The sequence below is a fragment of the Clupea harengus genome, chromosome 15, assembly GCF_900700415.2.
Source record: "Clupea harengus chromosome 15, Ch_v2.0.2, whole genome shotgun sequence".
NCBI classification, from domain to species: domain Eukaryota; kingdom Metazoa; phylum Chordata; class Actinopteri; order Clupeiformes; family Clupeidae; genus Clupea; species Clupea harengus.
In genome coordinates this window covers 14,002,657-14,023,682 of record NC_045166.1, presented here as the reverse complement: position 1 = coordinate 14,023,682, position 21,026 = coordinate 14,002,657, and the positions used below count along the sequence as shown (strand labels likewise).

General features: G+C 46.3%; 1 protein-coding gene across 5 annotated transcripts in view; it reads right to left on the bottom strand.

The window, feature by feature from the left end:
- The window catches only part of LOC105909561 (MAM domain-containing glycosylphosphatidylinositol anchor protein 2-like), a 219,706-nt gene that overhangs the window by 25,621 nt on the left and 173,059 nt on the right, over window positions 1-21,026 (bottom strand). For all 5 annotated transcript variants that reach the window (XM_031581962.2, XM_031581965.2, XM_042709933.1 and 2 more), the window contains exons 11-12: window positions 16,926-17,103; window positions 9,312-9,332 (exon numbers count right to left, since the gene is read on the bottom strand). In XM_031581962.2, coding sequence (XP_031437822.1) covers window positions 9,312-9,332; window positions 16,926-17,103 — 199 coding nt within the window. The remainder of the gene's footprint in view (window positions 1-9,311; window positions 9,333-16,925; window positions 17,104-21,026) is intronic.

Below are 21,026 nucleotides of genomic sequence, written 5' to 3'. Positions count from 1 at the left end.
TTACTGGGCCCAGCTGTAGTTGCACAGAGTAGATAGATGAAAAAACCAAGCCTCCTCCCAGAAACACAAAGCTTATCTGGACGTGTGAATAAGGGGGGAATGGAGGCAATGCCATTTGAATCTTTCCTAACCAAGGTTCTACTGATATTCTGAATCTCCCTTTGGAGTTAGACTTGGCTAAAAGAAGTATTAAAACATTAAAGAAAATAAAACAAATATTAATGCCAAGTTCCAGGCAGACAACACTTAAGTAGCATCTGAAAAGCTTCAGTTGTACATAAAGCTGTGTGGTCTGCAAAACGAAGGTTACGTATGTAACCACGGTTCTATGAGTTTCGGATGACCGCCAGAGGCGGTGCTTACAGCACTGGATTTCCATCGCACGTACGTGCAGGTCGAGTGTTAATACCAACAAAGTCACCTGTGACCTGGGTGACGTCGTCAATGTGCGCTAGCACAAAAGGCAGTCTAACCCAGCAAGCGACCTCTTGACAATCTTCTCGTGCAAACTCCGAGTGACTGCCAAGGTCTGGCGGTCATCCGAAACTCATAGAACCGTGGTTACATACGTAACCTTCGTTCTATTTCGTTTCTCCTGACCGCCAGAGGCGGTGCTTACAGCACTGGATGACTAATACCAACAAAGTCATGAGGAGTGCCTACCCGCTTCTAGAGACGCCGTAACGGCGTAGGGAGTATCGCTGCCGCGACCGGGTTATGGGATACCACATTCACCCTGTAAAACCTAGTAAAAGTGCAGCCTGATGCCCAGGAGGCTGCCCTGCAGATGTCACTAAGGGGAACCCCCCTCAAAGATGCCCATGAAGCCGCCACACTCCTCGTGGAGTGGGCTCGGACCTGCTGAGGGGCTGGGGAGCCACTGTGCCTGTAGGCCTGTTGGATCGTCTCTGCAATCCATTTAGAGAGCCTCTGTCTGGATAATGCTTGACCCCTTCTTGGCCCTGTGTGGCAGACAAACAATGCGTCTGACTGACGGCAAGCTGCCGTTCTTGCGACGTAAGTCCTTAGGGTGCGCACTGGACACAACCGTTCTGCGCTCAGGCCCTGTTCTTCCGCCAGGGTGGACTCGAAAGCTGCCAGGCTGAGGGGCTGGTTGGAAAATGTGGAGGGAAGGGTCTTTGGGAGGAAGGCGGGGTTCGGCCACAGGGTGACCCCCTTGCCTTCAGGATGCCACTGCAGGCAATCCGTGCCTACTGACAAGGCGTGTAACTCCCCTACTCGCTTTGTTGACGTAATGGCTAGAAGAAAAGCGGTCTTCATTGAAAGCCAGCTGAGCTCCGTCGTCTGTAAAGGCTCAAACGGGGCTGCACAGAGTGCTCGTAGCACCAGGAGGAGATCCCACTGGGGCACCTGCCTCCGCTGTGGGGGTCTTAGTCGAAGAGCCCCCTTGAGGAACCGAGTCACCAGGGTATGGGACCCGAAAGTTCTGCCTTCTATCCGAACGTGCCCTGCGGAGATGGCAGCAGCATACACCCTTATGGTGGAGGGCGTGAGTCCCCGATCCAGAAGTGACTGCAAGAACTGTAGTACCGCTGGCAGGGGGCAGTGTGCTGGCTCCTGTCCCCGTGCCTGGCACCATTCCGTGAATATCTTCCACCTGTTCGCATAGAGGGCATTGGTGGAGGGTGCCCGCGAGCTGTTAATGGTGAATACCACCGCCTGCTCACAAAGTCCTAGCAGTGGGTCCGGCCCCTCAGGGGCCAGACCCAGAGCTGTAGCCGAGACGGATCTGGATGCCAGATCTGGCCGCCCAGCTGCGATAGTAGATCCCTCCTCACTGGGAGGCACCAGGGTCTCCCGTGCAACAGCTGGAGCAACCTGGGGAACCATACCCTCCCCGGCCACCGGGGAGCGATTAGTAGCAGCTCGTGCTCCTCTGTTTCCAACCTGTGCAAGGTGGGCCAAATTAGTGGCAGAGGAGGAAAAGCGTATAGCTGCCGTCTCGGCCATGTATGCGCCAGTGCGTCCCGGCCTAGCGGGCCTGGCTCCGAGAGGCTGAACCAGAGGGAACACTGAGTCGATTTTTGAGAGGCGAATAGGTCCACCTCTGCCCTGCCATATCGACCCCATACCGCCTGTACCACATCTGGATGGAGTCTCCATTCCCCTGGGTCGGGGCTCCCCCGGGACAGGAGATCTGCGGCTCTGTTGTAAGTGCCGGGCAAATACACAGCCCTCAGGCTCAATAGGTGCTGATGGGTCTCCTGCAAGAGCTGCTGGGCGACCCCTAAGCACTGCAGCGATCTGGTGCCTCCCTGGTGGTTGATATAATACACCGCTGACATATTGTCCGACCTGACCAGCACGTGCCTCCCTACTAGCGCAGGGAGGAAGTGCCTTAGAGCCAGCAGCACCGCCCGAAGCTCTAGCACATTTATGTGCTGCCGCTTCTGCTGGGGGCTCCAGCGACCTCTGGCCGTCTGACGCTGCCACACGGCGCCCCACCCCATCTGGGACGCGTCCGTGGTCACCACTTCCCTCCGGGAAGGAATAGCGCCCAACGGAACTCCCTGGGTCAGGTACTTCCTCCTCCTCCAAGGATGGAGGAACCTCCTGCAGCTGGTGGTAACCCTCACCAGTCTGTGTCTGTGCCGCACGTGATGGAGGCCCAGGCTGTTTAGCCAGATTTGGAAAGGCCTCAGCGCCAGGAGGCCTAGTGGGATCAGGGATGCAGCTGATGTTAGCATCCCCAGTAGGCGTTGGAAGGATCTCAGGGTCAGAGCCCTGTGTCCTCTGAAGCGTGCCACGAGCTGCTGGATTCCGTCGACCCGCTGTTGAGAGGGGACAGCCCTCATCGCCTGCGAATCGATGGCCATGCCCAAGAACCCAGTCTGCTGACGGGCCATCAACGCGGCAACATCGCTGCGGGCCTGTACCTCCGACTGGGAGCAGATAAGCCAGTCATCCAGGTAGGGCAAAATGCGCATTCCCTGGGCCTGCAGAGGAGCCAGAGCAGCTGCAACGCACCTGATGAACACCCGGGGTGCCAGAGCTATTCCAAACGGTAGTACCCGAAATTGGTACGCCCGACCCTCGAAGGCGAACCTGAGGAATTGTCTGTGGTGTGGTGCGATTGGGACGTGGAAGTAAGCGTCCTTCAAGTCGATGGTCGTGAACCAATCGTTCTTCCGAATGCTGTGCAGAACCTCCTTGGTGCGCAGCATATGAAACCTCAGTGTCTTGAGATGAGAATTTAAGTGCCTGAGATCTAGAATGGGGCGGAGCCCGCCATCCTTCTTTGGAACTATGAAATAGGTGGAGTAGAACCCACCTTCGTGTGTAGGCGCGTCGAGCTGTTCGATGGCCTCTTTTGGGAGAGCGCCGATCTCCTGACGTAGGGCTAGGGCCTTCCCCGGGTTGGTGACGGTGGTGGTCTTGACCCCACAGAACTTTGGCGGTCGGCCTTGAAATTGGATACTGTAACCCTGAGACAGGGTTGCCAGTACCCAGGGGTCCGATGTCACCGCTTCCCAGCGCCTGAGATGTTGGCTGGAGAAGCGGCCGACCGCCGGTGTACTGCTGTCACTGCCTGCGCCCTCTCCCCCTCCAGTCCCTAGAGGGGTAACGGGCCGTGGCTTGGGCGCCCTGTGTAGGGCGAAGTGTGCGGGTGGCGGGGGGTGGGCGAGATCTGTCTGGCTGGCGAAACCTCTCTGACTGCCGTGTCCGCGGCTGGCTGACTGGCCACTGTGCGGGCGCCTCAGCTCTTAGTGGTGGGGGCCCGCGTCTAGTCTGGCTCCCCCGACGAAGGCTCGCAAACTGCTGCCTGGCCTGTATGACCTGCACACTGCGCTCCAGGGCCTGCTGTGCAGCCTGACCAAACAACTCCCCGGGGACCACCGGGAGAGAACGTAGTGCCCTCCTGCCTGGCTCGGCTAGGGGGGATTGGGCCACCCATATCTGGCGGCGAGCTAAAGTCAAATATGACATTAGCCTACCGAGCTCTCTCGACATAAAGGCAAACGCCTGTAGCGAGGAGTCACACAACCCCTGGGACGCCGACGCATCCCCTGTGCCCTGCAGTGTCTGGGTGAGAGCCAGCATTAAGTGGGACATTGAATTCCCTATGCGCGCCGTACGAGCGGCTGCATCATAACACCTCACAATGAGGTCGTCTGTCAGCCAGCATTGTGGGCGGGGGCAGCGAGCATGGGGCCTAAGCACCTCATCGGGGGACAGTATTAAGGCTGCCACCGACGGCTCCACATTAGGCATCCTTTCCAGCCCATAGGTGGACGCCCCCTGCATGGCCGACAGGACCCTGCAGTTGGTGGGGAGGTGGGAAAATTGTCTGGGGTCTGCCCAGCACCTCTGCAGCTCCTCAATGTACGGAGCTGAGGGTGGGACCGCAAAGGCAGTCTGCTGTACCGCGGTTCTAAAAAACGCATTCTGGGGGGGCACCGCCATAGGGACCGGGTCCAGCCCCAAACGCGCCAACGCTGCCTTCAGGGTGGACTTAATAGAAAGCTGGCTAGCCTCTGGCTCCACCCCTGTACCCCGGGCTGTATCCTGGGAGCTGGTCTGAGAGTCGTGGGGGGCTGACTCGTACGACTCTGCCTCGTCTCCCTGTCCCATGTCCAAACTCTCTGACGCCCTTGTGGAGAGTGTATCTAGCTCCTGGGCACTCCCTACTGGTGACAGCGTCGGTGGTGACCGCTCCGCCTGATCGGCTGGTGGGGTTCGAGCGTGTACGCTACCACCCTGCCCTGTGTGTGTTGGAGGCTGCAAGTTGGCCAACAGCGCCTTAATACTTTCCAACTCTGTGGTCACCGAGTCCACCTTCTGTGCCAGTCCACTCTTCTTCCTCTTTGCCTTAACGGTGGTCTGCCGTGCAGTACTACGGCGCTTAGTCGGCCGTAGCACTCTCTCGTGTGCCCCTTCATGGGGCTGTGCAGTGCCCGTCTCCACCTCCACTAATCTAGCTGCCCGAGCTGTCAGGCTTAGGCAGTTACAGCTCATGCAGGCAAACTCCGTTAGCCCCTGTCTCAGATGCTCAACGCCCAGACAGGCGGGGCACTCCATATGGCCATCCTCTGGCTCGAGAGGGGCCCGGCAGCTAGCACAGATGGTTAACATCTTGCCCTGTACTGTCAGTTCTGGCTTCCAGCGAGAAGCACTTAGCCAGACTAGTATAAGCCCGATGGGGCTGCCTTCAAAGGCTAGCGGGCTAGCAGGCACGTGAGGGCGTGTACACCCCTGCTCTGCTCTAGCAATGAGACTGAGAGCGGGTACACTCAGGTCCGGTGTGAACAGACGGTCGTCTCTTCCCAACCGATGCTATCTTTAAGCCAACAGACTCATAAGGAGTCTTAACTTCTTCACAGAGCGAGACACACTCCGAAATGACAAACAAAATATATTAGACCAGGCTACAAGAGTGAGTACACTCAGGCTCCGTATAATCCGACGGTGGTTCCCCACCGCCGCTAACTTAAACAAAAAGATCCGTAACAGAATCTTAATCTAGTAACAGAGCGAGACACACTCCGAATGAAAACAGAATCTATTAAACCAGGCTACAGATCGAGTACCCTCAAGCTCCGTGCCATCCAACGGTGGCTTCCAACCACCGCTAATTTAAACAAAACAAAACCCGTAACAGAGTCCTACTTTAATCATAGAGCGAGACACACTCCGAATGAAAACAAAATATATTAAACCGGGCTACAGAGCGAGTATCCTCAAGCTCCGTGCTATCCAACGGTGGCTTCTAACCACCGCTAATTTAAACCAAAACAAAATCCGTAACAGAGTCTTACTTTAATCATAGAGCGAGACACACTCCGAAATGAAAAGCCGTGTCAAACCAGGCTACTGCGGCAGTGGAGCGAGCACACTCCACAGCGGCTGTCACAAACAAACTTACAATAACAAGTTTACCTACCTTACGACTCCGGTGCTGTAGACTTAGCTGTTAAGCTAAGTCCAGCTCTGTCCATCAACGTTCGTCTAATATGGCCGTAGCCTGCCGGGTAGCTGTCTAACTGAAGATACTAAGGACACTATATCCAGAGAAAACCGGCGAGAACACCGTTCAGCTGGGTTATTTCCACCTGTGCCGAGTGAGCGGGGCCGCTCCGGTCCAGGCTACACTTCAAGTAAGAAACAACCAGTTAGCTTACCCGCTTTGATGCGAACAAAAACAACTTCGAATAACGCAGTTTCTCGGAGGGTGAATATCCACTGCCCCGACCACAATGGGTAACGAAACTACTAGCGTCTTCCTCAAATCACGAATGTCGACCTGCTTTCGCGAGAAGATGCAAGAGGTCGCTTGCTGGGTTAGACAGCCTTTTGTGCAAGCGCACATTGACGACGTCACCCAGGTCACAGGTGACTTTGTTGGTATTAACACTCGACCTGCACGTACGTGCGATGGAAATCCAGTGCTGTAAGCACCGCCTCTGGCGGTCAGGAGAAACGAAATAGAACAAGGAAATACAAGTTTAATTAAAAAAACATTACACACTTCCCATTATTTTAGTTTAGATGGAAAAAAAAAAACATTCAATAGGATTAAATGCTTAAGTCCCAGTGCAACATGCTTCACGTCAAAGGCTCTGAAAGGCTAAATCCCCTCTCTCTGCAGACTAGCAGGCTCTGGGTAAGCCCCACAGACAGACAGACAGAGAGAGAGAGAGAGAGAGAGAGACAGCTTCAGGAGGCACAGGCTCTGGGTGAGAGAGACAGCTTCAGGAGGCACTCCTGAGGGTTTAAACCATGGCCTGTGCGTCACAGCCTAACGTAAACGTGGGCTTAGAAATGTAAACACACCTGTAAACAAACTGCAACTGGAAACAAAACGTAAACAAACCTGTGTGTAAAAGCATGTCAGGGTTTAAAGCTGCACACTGTGGGAGATGCTGCACTGTACTTCACAGCTTTAGGGACGACTAACAGCCAGACTGCCAATTTTTATGTCATTGGGGGGGGGGTCTCTGGTCAGCTCTCACCACAGTACAGACATTATTTCAGGATGTAAATCTCAGCGTGCTGCACACACAACTGTGCTTCTGTGTGTGACAGACGTCTATCCAGCATACAGCCAGAGCATGGAGAGAGTATAGACAGATATCGGGATTCAGTTTGGTCCCTTCACTGTCATGTCAGCAGACAACGTGCAAATGACTATGGACTTTTCCAACAAGACAAACCAAACCATGTTTTTGAAGATTTTGGCAATGCATGAGAGGACGACGTTAATGCAGTGTGACTCATTGGTCCTTGTACTTTTTGGTATTTGACGTTTCAATTAATAAAGAAAAAAAAAACATTAAAAAAAATTGATTTTCACTCTTAAACCGGTTTTCATTCTGTTGTCAGAAATAGCATATAGAAACTTATAGAAGAATTTTCGTTCTTCATTTATGACTCAAATACTGAAAGTGCAACAACTCGAAAAATGTAAAACAGCGAACAATTTTTCATTCTCTGAAACCGGAAGTAGCTACTGGAAATAGCGCAAATATATCATCAACTAGTAGTGGTGTGGTAGTGTTGGTAGTGTGGTAGTGGTGGTAGTGGTGTGGTGGTAGCAATGTTGTGTGGTGGTAGTAGTGGTCTGGTGGTAGTAGTGGTGTAGTGGATTGGTGGTAGTAGTGGTGTAGTGGTGGTGTTGGTAGTAGTGAGGTGGTAGTAGTGATTAGCAGTGGTGTGGTGGTAGTGGTGTTGGTGGTGGTGGTGTATTCAATCAAGATTTTAGAATACTGGTTGACCTATATAAATGTTTGATTGTACAAGCTAACCAGCGATATTTACCAAGTATACCTGAACTACGATCAGAATGTTCACCATTATCACTCAACTGCTACCAATTCTTTACATTAAAATCAGTGGTATGCTTCTAGTTTTTTCTGACATATGACATTAATGAAATTAAATAACACAAGTTTTTTCCAATTTTCCAGTGACACAAAGGTAAATTACATGTTTTGTGTTATTTATTTATTTTTGTTTGTTTCTAAAAGGAAACTTGGAATACCAAAAAGTACACGGACCCTGATCCCATCAGGCCCGCTCATCCTCAGAGCAGCCGTCCCAATGCCGTGACTGAGTTCCCGTTAAGCCACGCAGGCCACGCGGAGACGACGAGAGCTCTGTGTTTGAGTCTCCAGCTGTGGAAATCACATAATTAGACGCTCTAGCGCCGGCACATATTTGAGACACCGGATTTTAATGAGGAGATTATGTAAAAAAAACATGCTTGACTCTGCCCGCTTGTTTTGCCCTTGTTTTTGATGTCTCGGCCAAAAACCCAGTGCTCGCGTCCTCCTGAGCCTCCTCGACAATGACTTTTTCTGCTGACCAGAGCCAAAAAAAGACGCCAATTAACAAAAAAACACGCAAACCAAACCTTGTCAGATGTCCTCAAAGACTTTGTTTAAAGAGACATTGAAATTCAGGACGCAGACAAGGGGTGATAAATATTCATTGATTTGATTAAACCGTAGCTGGGAGCTCTTCACAGGGGCAACCTTGAGAGGGCGGGAGATGGTGGGGTTTTAGCGAAGGGATACCAGGAGAGGCAGCACACACACGGGGTCAGAGGCAGGGGTGACCCCCCCCCTCTCCTCCTACCAGGCTGGATTTAAATGAGAGTCCAGCCTCCCGGTACAGAGGCTAATTCTGCAGCTTTGGAGAGGGAGCTTCGCAGAGCTGTGTATAGAACCTTGCTAAGACTGATAAGACAACAAGACAAGCGATGGGAGAGAGCGGGATAGCATAGTGATGAGCAGTTAAGGACAGATGGAGTGTGTGAGTCTGTGATCAACTGGATCCAGACACACAAACACACACACACACACACACACTCATACGCACACATACACACACACACACACGCACACACACACACACACACACGCACACACACACTGTGATATTCAGGCAGACACACAAAAACATGCATGCTCAAGCACAAGCACACACATTTGTGTTTACATGCACAGGCACATGCATGTATTTGCACACAACACAGACACATGCCAGACATACACACACACACTCAAACAGACACACACGCACACACTCACATGGGTATGTACACCCAAACATACACAGACACATGCCAAGCAAACACACACACCCAAACATAGATATACACACCCTCACACACACTCACACATACACAGATGGTCACACTCACACGAACACACACACATACGTAGGTGTTCACGCTCACACATACACACACACACTGAATACATATACACATGCACACACACACAGGTTTTCATGCTCACACACACACACATTCACAGAATAACAGGATAGGTAATAGGATAAATACTTACGTAAATGTGGATTTATGGGCGCTGAAAGAGAAGGAGAAAAGTCATCACAATAATGAATTAATTTACAAAGCACTCTCTAGTCAAGGTTAACAACATTACAATAATAATCAACAAAAAAAGAAGAATAGAATAAGAGATTAAAAGGACTAAAAACTAGTGCTGTCAAACGATTAAAATATTTAATCGCGATTAATCACATTTATGTCATAGTTAACTCAAAATGAATTGCGATTAATCGCAAGTTTTTATCTATTCTAAATGTCCCTTCGTTTATTTATTTTTTTCCATCATTTTATTTTTACTTTAATGCCCTTATCAACATGGAAAAGTTGATTGGCTTGCTTTATGCAAATGTTTTATTTGATTGAAAACCAACATTGCCGAACAGGGCGGTACAAAATATAATTATAAAGTGCACATTTCAGGTAAACAAGGACTCTATAGTGCAGTTAAACTTAATATTTTCTTTTTTTCAAGTTTGCTGGGAACATAGCAGTCAGGCCTCTTATTTCAGAAACATTGAACCGTAACAGTTAGGTTACCAATAAAAGGTAAGCCTACTACTTCTTTGCTTTCAGCCAGCTGCCTGTTGACATTTTCAGACAACAGTGAAGCTCGCTTTTTTTGCACAACACAACTTTTAAAAGTAAACTTTCCATTCAGAAGCTTTTTATCATCCATTTCGCCGTATCGCGCTCACCATTCACTCAAACCGTAACGTTAGCCTACTACACAGTTTGCGAGGCCAAAAAGAATGTTAATCTAAAAAAATAAAAAAAATAAAAAATAAAAAAATCGCGTTAATCTCGCGATAAAAAAATGTACGGCGTTAAAATGGGTTTGCGTTAACGCCGTTAATAACGCGTTAAACTGACAGCACTACTAAAAACATATAAAACTCCTAAAATAGGACATATAAAAGCAATGAAAGTGAAAGAATAAGAGAGCGAGAGAGAGAGAGAGAGAGAGAGAGAGAGAGAGGGAGAGAGATGAGCAGAAGCTCATGTATATAAGTAGACAGAAAATGCTTAAGACAAATACAAATAAACATTAGCAAGCAAAATCCAAAAGTGAAAAAGAGAATGAGAATAATAATAAAACTAATTGATAAAAGAACAGAATAAAATCACCAAAACAATAAAAACACAACAAAACAAATATAACTAATTAAAAGTGAACTAGACCAAAAAAAACAGAGTAAACCTCAGACTGATAAAAGCCAGCACACATAAAAGCCTGACCTCAGACTGGGCAAAGTGCAGCTAATAGAATGCATCACCAAGGTAAAACCCAGGGAAAGCCAGAGTATAAAGGAGTATAATTGTAGGACCTTAAAGCCTTTGATGGAGTGTAAGGGGTCAGGAGATTGGAAATGTAGTCAGGAGCTAGTCCATTCACAGCCTTAAAAAAAAAATAAAGATCTTAAAATCAACTCTGGACCTTACTGGTAGCCAATGTATGTCTGCTAAAACTGGTGTCATGTGGTCAAACATCTCGGTCTTAGTTAAAAGTCTAGCTGTTGCTTTTTGGACCACCCGTAACCTATGAAGTGATGTTGAAGTGTTGGCTTGTCCCTGAGTAAAGTGCATTGCATCAGTTCAGTGTGGAAGATATAAAAGCATGGACCACCTTCTCACAATCTTTTTTGGATAGGAAATCTTAACTTAAGCGATTGCTCTCAGCTGGTGATGGAGCACTAGCAACCGAACTTATCTGTCTGTGCGTTTCCCTTTACCCCAACACAATGCCCCAACCACCCTTTACCCCAACACAATGCCCCAACCACCCTTTACCCCAACACAATGCCCCAACCACTTAAGCAACACTGCATGGTCCACTTTGTCGCAGGTGGGAGTCAGATGTAGGAGAACCAGAACTGAACAGCCCTTAGCTGTGAGCAGCAAGCCATTTGTAACTTTCAAGAAGGCAGACTCAGTGCTGTGCACTGCATGATTTATTGATACATGTCAAGAATCCCATTCTCATTCAAATTGATTAGAAACCGCCTTTTCGAGTATTTTTCCATAGAAATGGGAGCTTAGAGGTAAGTGTACAATTGGAGGGGAATCAGGATCCAGTTCAGGATTTTTAAGCAAAGGCTGCACTAGTGCCAATTTACAACTCCTGAGATCAATGATTTATTAATGATTATTTATTAATGATGTAGAGCACACTACTACCCACAACATGAAACCCCTCCTTTAAAAGGCGAGATGAAATCAAATCTGTAGGGCAAGTCGTGGGTTTCATATGAGACATGACGTCAGTGAGGCAGGGAAGTGACAGCTCATTAAAATGATTCAGAATAGCAGAAACATTAAACATAGTACGAGAGCCGGTGGCTGCTGCTGGTATTGATGACCTGATTTTGTTATTTTTTTCAGAGTTTAAAGATTCATCACTGGAGAGTGAGGAGGTAGTCATAAAACCAGCAGAGGGTTAGGAACGTTTTTTAATAGTGCTGAAAAGGACCCTGAACCTATGGTGGTTCTGTGACACAATTTCTGATAAGTGGTGTAGTGGCAGTGGTTTGGTGGTAGTGGTGGTGGTGTGGTAGTGTGGTGGTAGTGGTGGTAGTAGTGGTGTGGTGGTAGTGGTGATGTGGTGTGGTGGTAGTGGTGGTGTGGTGGTAGTGGTGTGGTGGTAGTGGTGGTAGTAGTGGTGTGGTAGTAGTGGTGTAAAGGTAGCGGTGGTGTGGTAGTGTTGGTAGTGTGGTGGTAGTGGTGTGGTAGTGTGGTGGTAGTAGTGGTGTGGTAGTGGTAGTGGTGGTAGTAGTGGTGTGGTGGTAGTAGTGGTGTGGTGGTAGTGGTGTAGTGGTGTGGTAGTGGTGTAGTAGTGGTGTGGTAGTGTGGTGGTAGTGGGAGTGGTGTGGTGGTAGTGTGGTGGTAGTGGTGGTAGTGGTGTAGTAGTGGTGTGGTAGTGTGGTGGTAGTGGGAGTGGTGTGGTGGTAGTGTGGTGGTAGTGGGAGTGGTGTGGTGGTAGTGGTGTGGTAGTAGTGGTGTGGTGGTAGTAGTGGTAGTAGTGGTAGTGGTGGTGTGGTGGTAGTGGTGGTGTGGTGGTAGTGGTGGTGTGGTGGTAGTGGTAGTGTGGTGGTAGTGGTGTGGTAGTGTGGTGGTGGTGGTAGTGGTAGTGGTAGTGGTGGTAGTGGTGGTGTGGTGGTAGTGGTGGTAGTGGTAGTAGTGGTGGTGGTGGTGGTGGTGGTTGGGGTTGGTGGTAGTGGTGCTGTGGTAGTGGTGGTAGTGGTGTGGTAGTGGTGTGGTGGTGGTGGTGTAGTGGTCTGGTGGTAGTAGTGGTGTGGTGGTAGTAGTGGTGGTGTTGGTAGTAGTGCGGTGGTAGTAGTGGTAGTAGTGGTAATAGTGGTGTGGTAGCGTGGTGGGAATAGTGGTGTGGTTGTAATCCCCTGATGATTAGCAGGTCCATTAACACAGTCAGAGAGCTGGCTGGTAAAAACAAACCACGCTAAGAACTGATTGTATTTCCAATGAGGCACAACTTTCAAAGAACAAACATGCAAACGTCTAGTTCGAGTGTTCACGATAAGCTTCTGCTATATCCACACCCCAATTAAGAAGCCTTAAAGCAAAAACACCTCACTCTAAAATCGATTTGATCTACTGTGTGCTCACAGCAGCTGTCCACAATCTGCTCTCTTTAAAGGTTCAGTTAATTTATTTAGCAATGAGATTGATGCAATGAGAATGTTCGGTTAATGGATAATATCACCATACATAATATCATGTAAAACAGGCCTCCAGGTTCAACACCATCTTCACAGCACGTGGGCATGTTCATGGCTGCATAATGGTCTCACTCAGCATTTTACGGAGACTCGAAAGGTCTACTTACTAAAGTTGTTTACTTTTGTTTACTTTTAAGAGTTCCCCTAAGAGAAACCTGCCTACATATACCTTTAGGGGCTGAATGCATGTTTCTGCCATTGATTATTCTCCTTCATGCAGGTTTGAGCATATGTGAGATGAGTATGATGGGCATGACTCAGATTGGAGCGCAAGTGATCATTATTAGAAGTAATACCAAGAGGATCAAGAGGAAATACTACAAGTTAAAAAAAGAATCCAAAATAATGATGGCTCTAGGCTATATGTTGCTCATAGATTTGTATTCACGAGGGATTCAAAATAAACGGTTAATTAATTTATACGGATGTTTTTTGTCTTTTTATGTAATGAAGCACAAAATGCATTTCAAGACATATCTTGGTTTTACGTCGTAGTCAGTGCATATATCCTCACTACATTTGGGCATGTTCACTGTGGCACTAGCCTCAGTGCTTTTGGACATGTTCAGTCCGAACGAGCCCATCCCTGGCAAATGAGGGCAGGTCGAGGCCAGTTTGTTTGAATGGGCACTTAGCGTGCAGTTCGTTCCTCCATGGAGCAAACCCAATCTGTGCTGCCAGGAACACGGCGAGGGCCTCCTAATGGTCGATCTGCGTCCGGGCGGAATGGATGTGCTGCGCGAGTAGCGCCGCAGAACTCAGTTACCGCCACCGCTGATTTATGAAACGCTCCGGTCCCGGCAGAATTGATTTTAATCCACTCGATTAAATCAACTAATCACAAATCATTCCTGCAAAGCAAACATGTGTAGACTGGGTATTAGCCAAGGGAATCGCTCTTCAGCCACCTGATCCCACTGGCATTAAGAGTAGTATAGCCACAGTGAGCACACACAGACACACACTCACACACGCACTCACCGCACACGCACACACACACACACACACACACAAACACACACACGCACACTCACACACACACACACACACACACGCACGCACGCACGCACGCACGCACACACTCACAAACACACACACAGACAAACATTCACACACACTAATACACCCACAGACAAACATTCACACACACTAATACACTCACACCATACACAAACATGCATAGAGAGAAAGACAGACAGACATAGACATAGGGAGAAAAAGAGACAGAGAAAGACAGAAAGTGCGAGAGAGGAAGAGAGAGAGAGAGAGAGAAAGTAAAAACACACAGGCATAATTTCATCAAAATAAATTCAGGAGTTGAGAATAAATACATTTGTTATAATTGTACCACATAAAAATGTGCTTTGTTTCCCTTAATTCTTTTGAAAGTCAGATGCCATAATATGTGGTTTTCCTGAATGGAACATATTTTCAAACTCAAAGTTCCAGCATCTATTTGTCAAATGGAGATCTACTCAGCTGTGTGTCACTGAAGGGCAAGAAGAGAGAAAAATGGAAATCCTCTTCAACCAAAAACCCACTTGACTGTTTGCAACTACTTCAACAAATTTCAAAGATACTTATCAATCGCTCTTTGAGATGAGAGCAGCCAGAATCTTCAGAGGAGGCGATGTACACTTATGGTTCAGCGGGGGGGGGGGGGGAGATGAATCACCATACCTCTGAAGGCCGTCCATATCATTTCAGAAGTCTTCTTTCAAGGACAAAACCACCTCCGAAGTTAGACATTTAGTCTGTCTAGCGTGTGGAAACAGCACAGAAATTAAACGAAACTATCTGGATGGTCAGAAATAGACTTTTCTTTTTGCTTCACAAATGCCAGCCAAACATATAGCCTTGGTGTGTGTTGGTGTGTGTCTGAAGCAGAAGTGACAGTGACGTTGATGCTGTTGCTGACTTCGTGAAAGAGACATTTGAAAGGAGGCGCGGATGACCTTTTCCCTTCGTGACAGGTTTTAAACCAGAACAATGCTCCGCCAGCTGAATCATCAGCAAGGCGCAGACCAAACTCTAATTTCAAGAAATAAAAACAGCACTTGTCACGTACATTCACAAACATTCCCTTTCCATTCTGTCATTTGGCAAATGCTTTCATCCAAAGCAATTTACAGGTGAAAAAAAGGCACTGACAGCAAAGTGCCAGAGGGATTACATAGGACGGAAAAGCCTGACAAGGAAGAGAAGTGAGGGTTGTTGTCATTTTTAAACAAGTGTCCAACACTAGATGTCTTTTGTCTACACCTGCAAGGATTTTGAGTTTGCCTTGACCTCATGATTGCGTTTCTTTGCAACAAGGCAACAAGGCATTACATGAATGGGCACAGTAAAGGCTTACGCTTATGGGACTAGGGTTGGTCAGGACACTGAAAACCCAAGGCACGCCATAGCATCTCAGGAAGGGGTGAGGGCAGAGACCAACCACGGTCTGGACACTGCTTTATGCCAGAGAGACCAACCACGGGCTGGACACTGCTTTATGTCAGAGAGACCAACCACGGGCTGGACACTGCTTTATGCCAGAGAGACCAACCACGGGCTGGACACTGCTTTATGCCAGAGAGACCAACCACGGGCTGGACACTGCTTTATGCCAGGCAGCAACAAGAGTCTGACACAAAGTGACCTTGAGTGAGTGTGTGTGTGTGTGTGTGTGTGTGTGTGTGTGTGTGTGTGTGTGTGTGTGTGTGTGTGTGTGTGTGTGTGTTTCTGTGTGTGTCTATGTGGGTTTGTGAGTGAGTGAGAGTGTGTGTGTTTGTGTGTTTTTATATGTGTCTGTGAGTGAGTGTGTGTGTGTGTGTGTGTGTGCACATGTGTTTGTGTGTGTGTGTGTGTCTTGTGTGGTTGTGTGCGTGCGTGTGTGTGTGAGTGTGTGTGTGTATGTGTGCACATGTGTTTGTGTGTGTGTGTGTGTGTGTGTGTGTGTGTGTGTGTTTGTGAGAGTGTGTGTGTGAGAGAGCGAGATAAAGAGGATGTGTGAGTATGTGTGGGCAGTGTTAGGGAAGCTACTTTGAAAACATATCTTTGCAAGCTACCAGTGTGCTAGTGTGATTACTTCACACTAAAGAACTGAAGAACACTGAAGAAGTTGAACTACAGCAAAGCTACCTAAGAAGAAATCTAGTTTGGTTGATTTTCTAAATCTACAGTTAATTATCTTTAAAACAAGGCGTCATTTGATAAATGTGGTGCAGTCAATCCAGAGAAATTAATGAAAATGTTAAAGGAATCATCATCTTTACAGAAAATCAAGTTTTAAAACTTTGTGAAATGAATGCATAGCAAACAATACTTCCTGTCATCCAATCATTATGAATCGTTGCACAAGGATAAATGACAACTACATGAGTAACATCTCAAAAATGGTTTATTTTACCACCCGATAAAAATTGTCAAATCCCCAGGAAGAATTTACCAGTTAGCTCTTCCCTGACACAGTTTGTGTCATTTGTTTATTATTTGCTAAGCCATTAAAAAACTCTTATTATCTTATATATTATAAACGTATTATCTTATCTTATAAACGCATCATCTTCAAATTCCTCCACTAGGTGTCGCTCTCCGTAACCACCTCTAATGCCCAGCAGGTCACACAACCAGCTTCTTCATCACCTGACAGCTGAGTTATGGTGTCGATCAGTAATATATCCACCATTAGGGACAAAATGATTTAAATGAAACAAAACAAACCTTTACAACAAAACAGAAGAACACAGCATAAACGTAAAAAAAACAAATGAAACCAAAAACAAATAAATTAAAATCAAACTCGCTAATCCAAACGAAGCAAAGCAAAAGCCACGTCTTCACAAGAGAATAATCTGTGAAATGTAAGCAGAGAGTGGGTTGGCACTCACCGCTGTAGGTGACGATGCGTACGGCGGCGTCTCCCTCCCCAAAGCGTGTGATGGGGGTGAGGCGCACCTCGTAGGCCTCGGGGCGGATGAGCTCCGTCAGGTTGTAGGTGATGAGCTCCCCCTTTCTCATGGGGGCCTCCACGGGGATCTCCTGCTCCCACCAGCGCTGCTGCCCTGTCTGGGAGGAGGGGGGGGGGGGGGGGCATGTTAGCAGGTAACATAGGAAGTATGCCACCACTGTAGGTGGAGCGTCACCATGGTTATGCAGCCCATTATAACTGACTCATCTGCTGTATGGAGGTCGGTCAGTTCAGTGTGGATATATAATGTGTGTGTGTGTTTCGTGTGTGGTGTGCATATGTTTAGACATGTATGTGGGTTTCTGTGCCTGGGCATGCGTGTGTGTGCGCGTGTGCATGTTTCGGCATGTATGCAGGTGTTTGTGCCTTGGCATGCGTGTGTGTGTGTAGGTGTGTGTGTGTTTATCTGTGACTAAGCCTCTGTAGTTCTCCTGCACACCTGTTGCCCCTGCTGTGTCTGAGTGGAGCCTCAGCTGGCAGAGGCCTGTGCCTGTGTGTCTGTGTGTCTGTGTGTGTCTGTGTGTGTCTGTGTGTGTCTGTGTGTGTCTGTGTGTGTCTGTGTGTGTCTGTGCATCTACTGGCAAATTTACAGACCCTCTCAACACCACCAGTCCACATACATTTGGCTTAACAGCGCGGGCACGGAACAACCAATTTCACTGGACAGCTTTACGGCACATAAAAACCTTTTAAATGTATTTCAAGCTGCCATTTTACTTCACCCCAGACAGCGCACAACAGTTGTGCCATCACAAGCCTATTACCTTGCTAACAGCTCTCACGGGACCCATTAACAGAAACACTAGTGGTCACAGTCATCTGCAAGGACAGTGTTGTCTTTTGGAACCATGCTATATGACTCTGGGTGTTGCGGGATATTTTAGCATTTAGTCAGTTTAGCATTTATGTCCAATATTCAACTGACAATCTCTTGAATATATCTTGTAATCGTCAGCTTTACTTTTTCAGAATGTGATTCATCAATACACTTGAGTCATTTACCTAATTTACAGGAGAACCCACACAGACCTCACTTATAGGCGAAACACAGACCTCACTTAAAGGAGAACCCACACACCTCACTAATAGGAGAACCCAAACACCTCACTAATAGGAGAACCACAAACTCCACATAAAGACCAATAAGAGGGAGAGGGGAAAGAGGAGAGGAAGAGTGTTGTTCTGGAGAATACTGACTAATTTAATCTTCATATCATAAATAATTGTGCAGCTGTTTCAATATGGATGTCCTCCTCCATGATTTAGTGCCTTAGCCTCTCCTCTCTGCAGACTGAAATTAGCAAAATTGAAGGAAGTGCTCCACACAGCCCAGTGAAGCCAGGGGGGTCAGGATGTGGAGGGTGAGCTTCAGTCAGTAAACACCAGTTGTATTGGTGCCAGTGCTGTCCAGGAGATATGTGTCCCATAGGTTGGTCTCGTCATGTGCCTGTGTGGCCAATCAGAGTAGGGTTTTGGTTGCTGTGGTTGTTGGTCATGCGTTGTTTGCAGCCCAGTCGATTGGCTCTTCATAGTTTTGCTGCCAAAACTGAGCACAATTAACCCAGATGTAGATTTCACACTCCCTGGGCTGAAATATCATGCTGTTATTGGTCCATTGAAATGAATGGGAGTGGTACGCTGTTATTGGTCCATTGAAATGAATGGGAGTGGTACGCTGTTATTGGTCCATTGAAATGAATGGGAGTGGTACGCTGTCTCTCTTGCCAGTTCCTCTAAGAGGGAAGCAGAAGGACAGCATGGGAACAGCATGGAGATCATGGGAACAGCATGGAGATCATGGGAACAGCATGGAGATCATACCACGCTTCACATTTACATGGTTTGGAATGGGTAGTGTGAATATTATTGTTCATTTTCAGGTCACAGTTAACTGCAGGCAGTTTAAATGAACTGCTAGACTTGTAATGAGCTAATCACCTCTTTTTATGTCATACTGACATGTAGAGTGCTCTCTCTCTCTCTCTCAAACTCACACACACACACAAACACACACAAACTCGTGTACTGCTTTCATTTCTTTTGACGCTTTTTACTTCATTCTCCGTGATTACGAGTTCTGTTCAGATCTCTCTACACTGTTTCTGGATAAAGTATCGTTCTGGACACACACACACAAACACTGTGTTTTGCAATGTAATTTGACTGCAGGAGTCAGTTCAAGCAATTTTCAAAATAACTCAAAACTGCTCGGGAATTAAGGGGAGGAATTTATATATATATATATATATATATATATATATATATATATATATATATGGGCCATTCTACCGAATTGGTGCAAAGTGTGGTCCCACAACAATAAAAACTATTTACAAAACAATTAACTATTCAGACATAGATATTTACTAAGAATATGTTATGGTCTATTTAAACCCAAGACATTAATTGAGATAGGGAAAGGCTAAATATATACAAAATCATCATTTATAGGGTACTTTCTATTGGGAAGTAGCTGTCCCTAACCCTGGCATCTAAATTTCAATGTCTGTAAATAACACTTTTTAGATTTTTTAAATTTTTTTCAATGATGTAATTTCAAAGACCTTTACGATTAAGTTTAAACAGAACTTGGAAGATTTAGATTTATTGTGGGTTTAATTAAAAAAAAAAAAAAACTATACTCAAAAAATCATGTCCATAGTTTTCATGTCACTACCGAAACACAGGAGTTTTAGTCCATTGGCTGAGCCTGTTTTTTAGCCACACCCCTGCATTTATAACCAGGCAGTGATACTGCATCCCTGTCCCTCATGGCTGATTGGTAAGTAGCTAGATCCCAAACTTTTGATATAAATGTGTTCCAAAGTCTGAAAATCAGTGTGTAACCTTAAGAATTGTCACTACCGAACACCTTTTTTTCTTCAATTAAGTAAACTTTTTGGGGTTTTATGCAAAGTATTATGTTTGTTTGTGTGTACACCTCTACAAAGATTTGTTTGCTAGCCATGTGCTTGCTAGAATTATTTATTTATGCTCAAATTTAGCTAGAATTGTCACTACCGAAACAGTCACTACCGAAACAGTCACTACCAAAACATATGGTAAAGTTTCGGTAGTGACATGATCGTTTCGGTAGTGACAAAATGGAATGGTAAGTAGTTCAATCCCATCATTTTGAAATAAATGTGTTATGTGGACTAAATGGTAAAGATGTAGATAATGCTGATTTCTATCTGAAATTGTTCAGGAGAGAAAGAATCATAAGGCACCAAAATGCCAAAAGGAAAAAGTGGAGCAGAGAGGCTGAGAGAATACCGACAAAGAGTGAGGGATGACCCAGTGAAACACCAAGAATATTTAAGGAAGGAAAGAGAAATAAATAAGAAACGAAAGGAAGAAGGAAAGTTGAAATGTATCAGTGATTTATCCAACAGGGTGCAAAAGAAGGTCAGAAAATCATGGAGGAAAAGACAGCAAAAGCACAAAACATTTGTGTTTTTAATATTCCCAACCTAAAGCATGGTATGAGTTAAGATTAAGCAATAAGGTTGAGGAAATATGATACAACCTTGCAAACAAAATACTGTGGTCACTACCGAAACAGTGCAGTCACTACCGAAACACTGGATGTTTTGTAAAAAATAAAGTATATTGAGTTATCAACAAAAATGTTATGATACTGATTGATTTAATGTATGTTCAATTTCATCACTCATCAACTCTGGAATCAATATGATCAGTATTTTGCATTTTACAAAGAAATATTGCACTTAGATTTTGATGACTTGTATAAATTGAACTTTGAAATTTGGTAAAAATTTCATTTTTATTGATTTCATTGTGAAAACCTTCAAGAAATATTTGTGAAAATACTCTTCAGAGAAGGGAAGGAAACACAATCTGAACAGGTTAATAATAATACGTTTTTCCTATAGTTTATTACTATGTTTCGGTAGTGACAATTTTTGGGGGAGGAAAAACATTCCAACACATAAAAATTGACGGTTCATTTACTAGATATGTGTACTTTAGATATGGTACAATATATATATGGACAAAG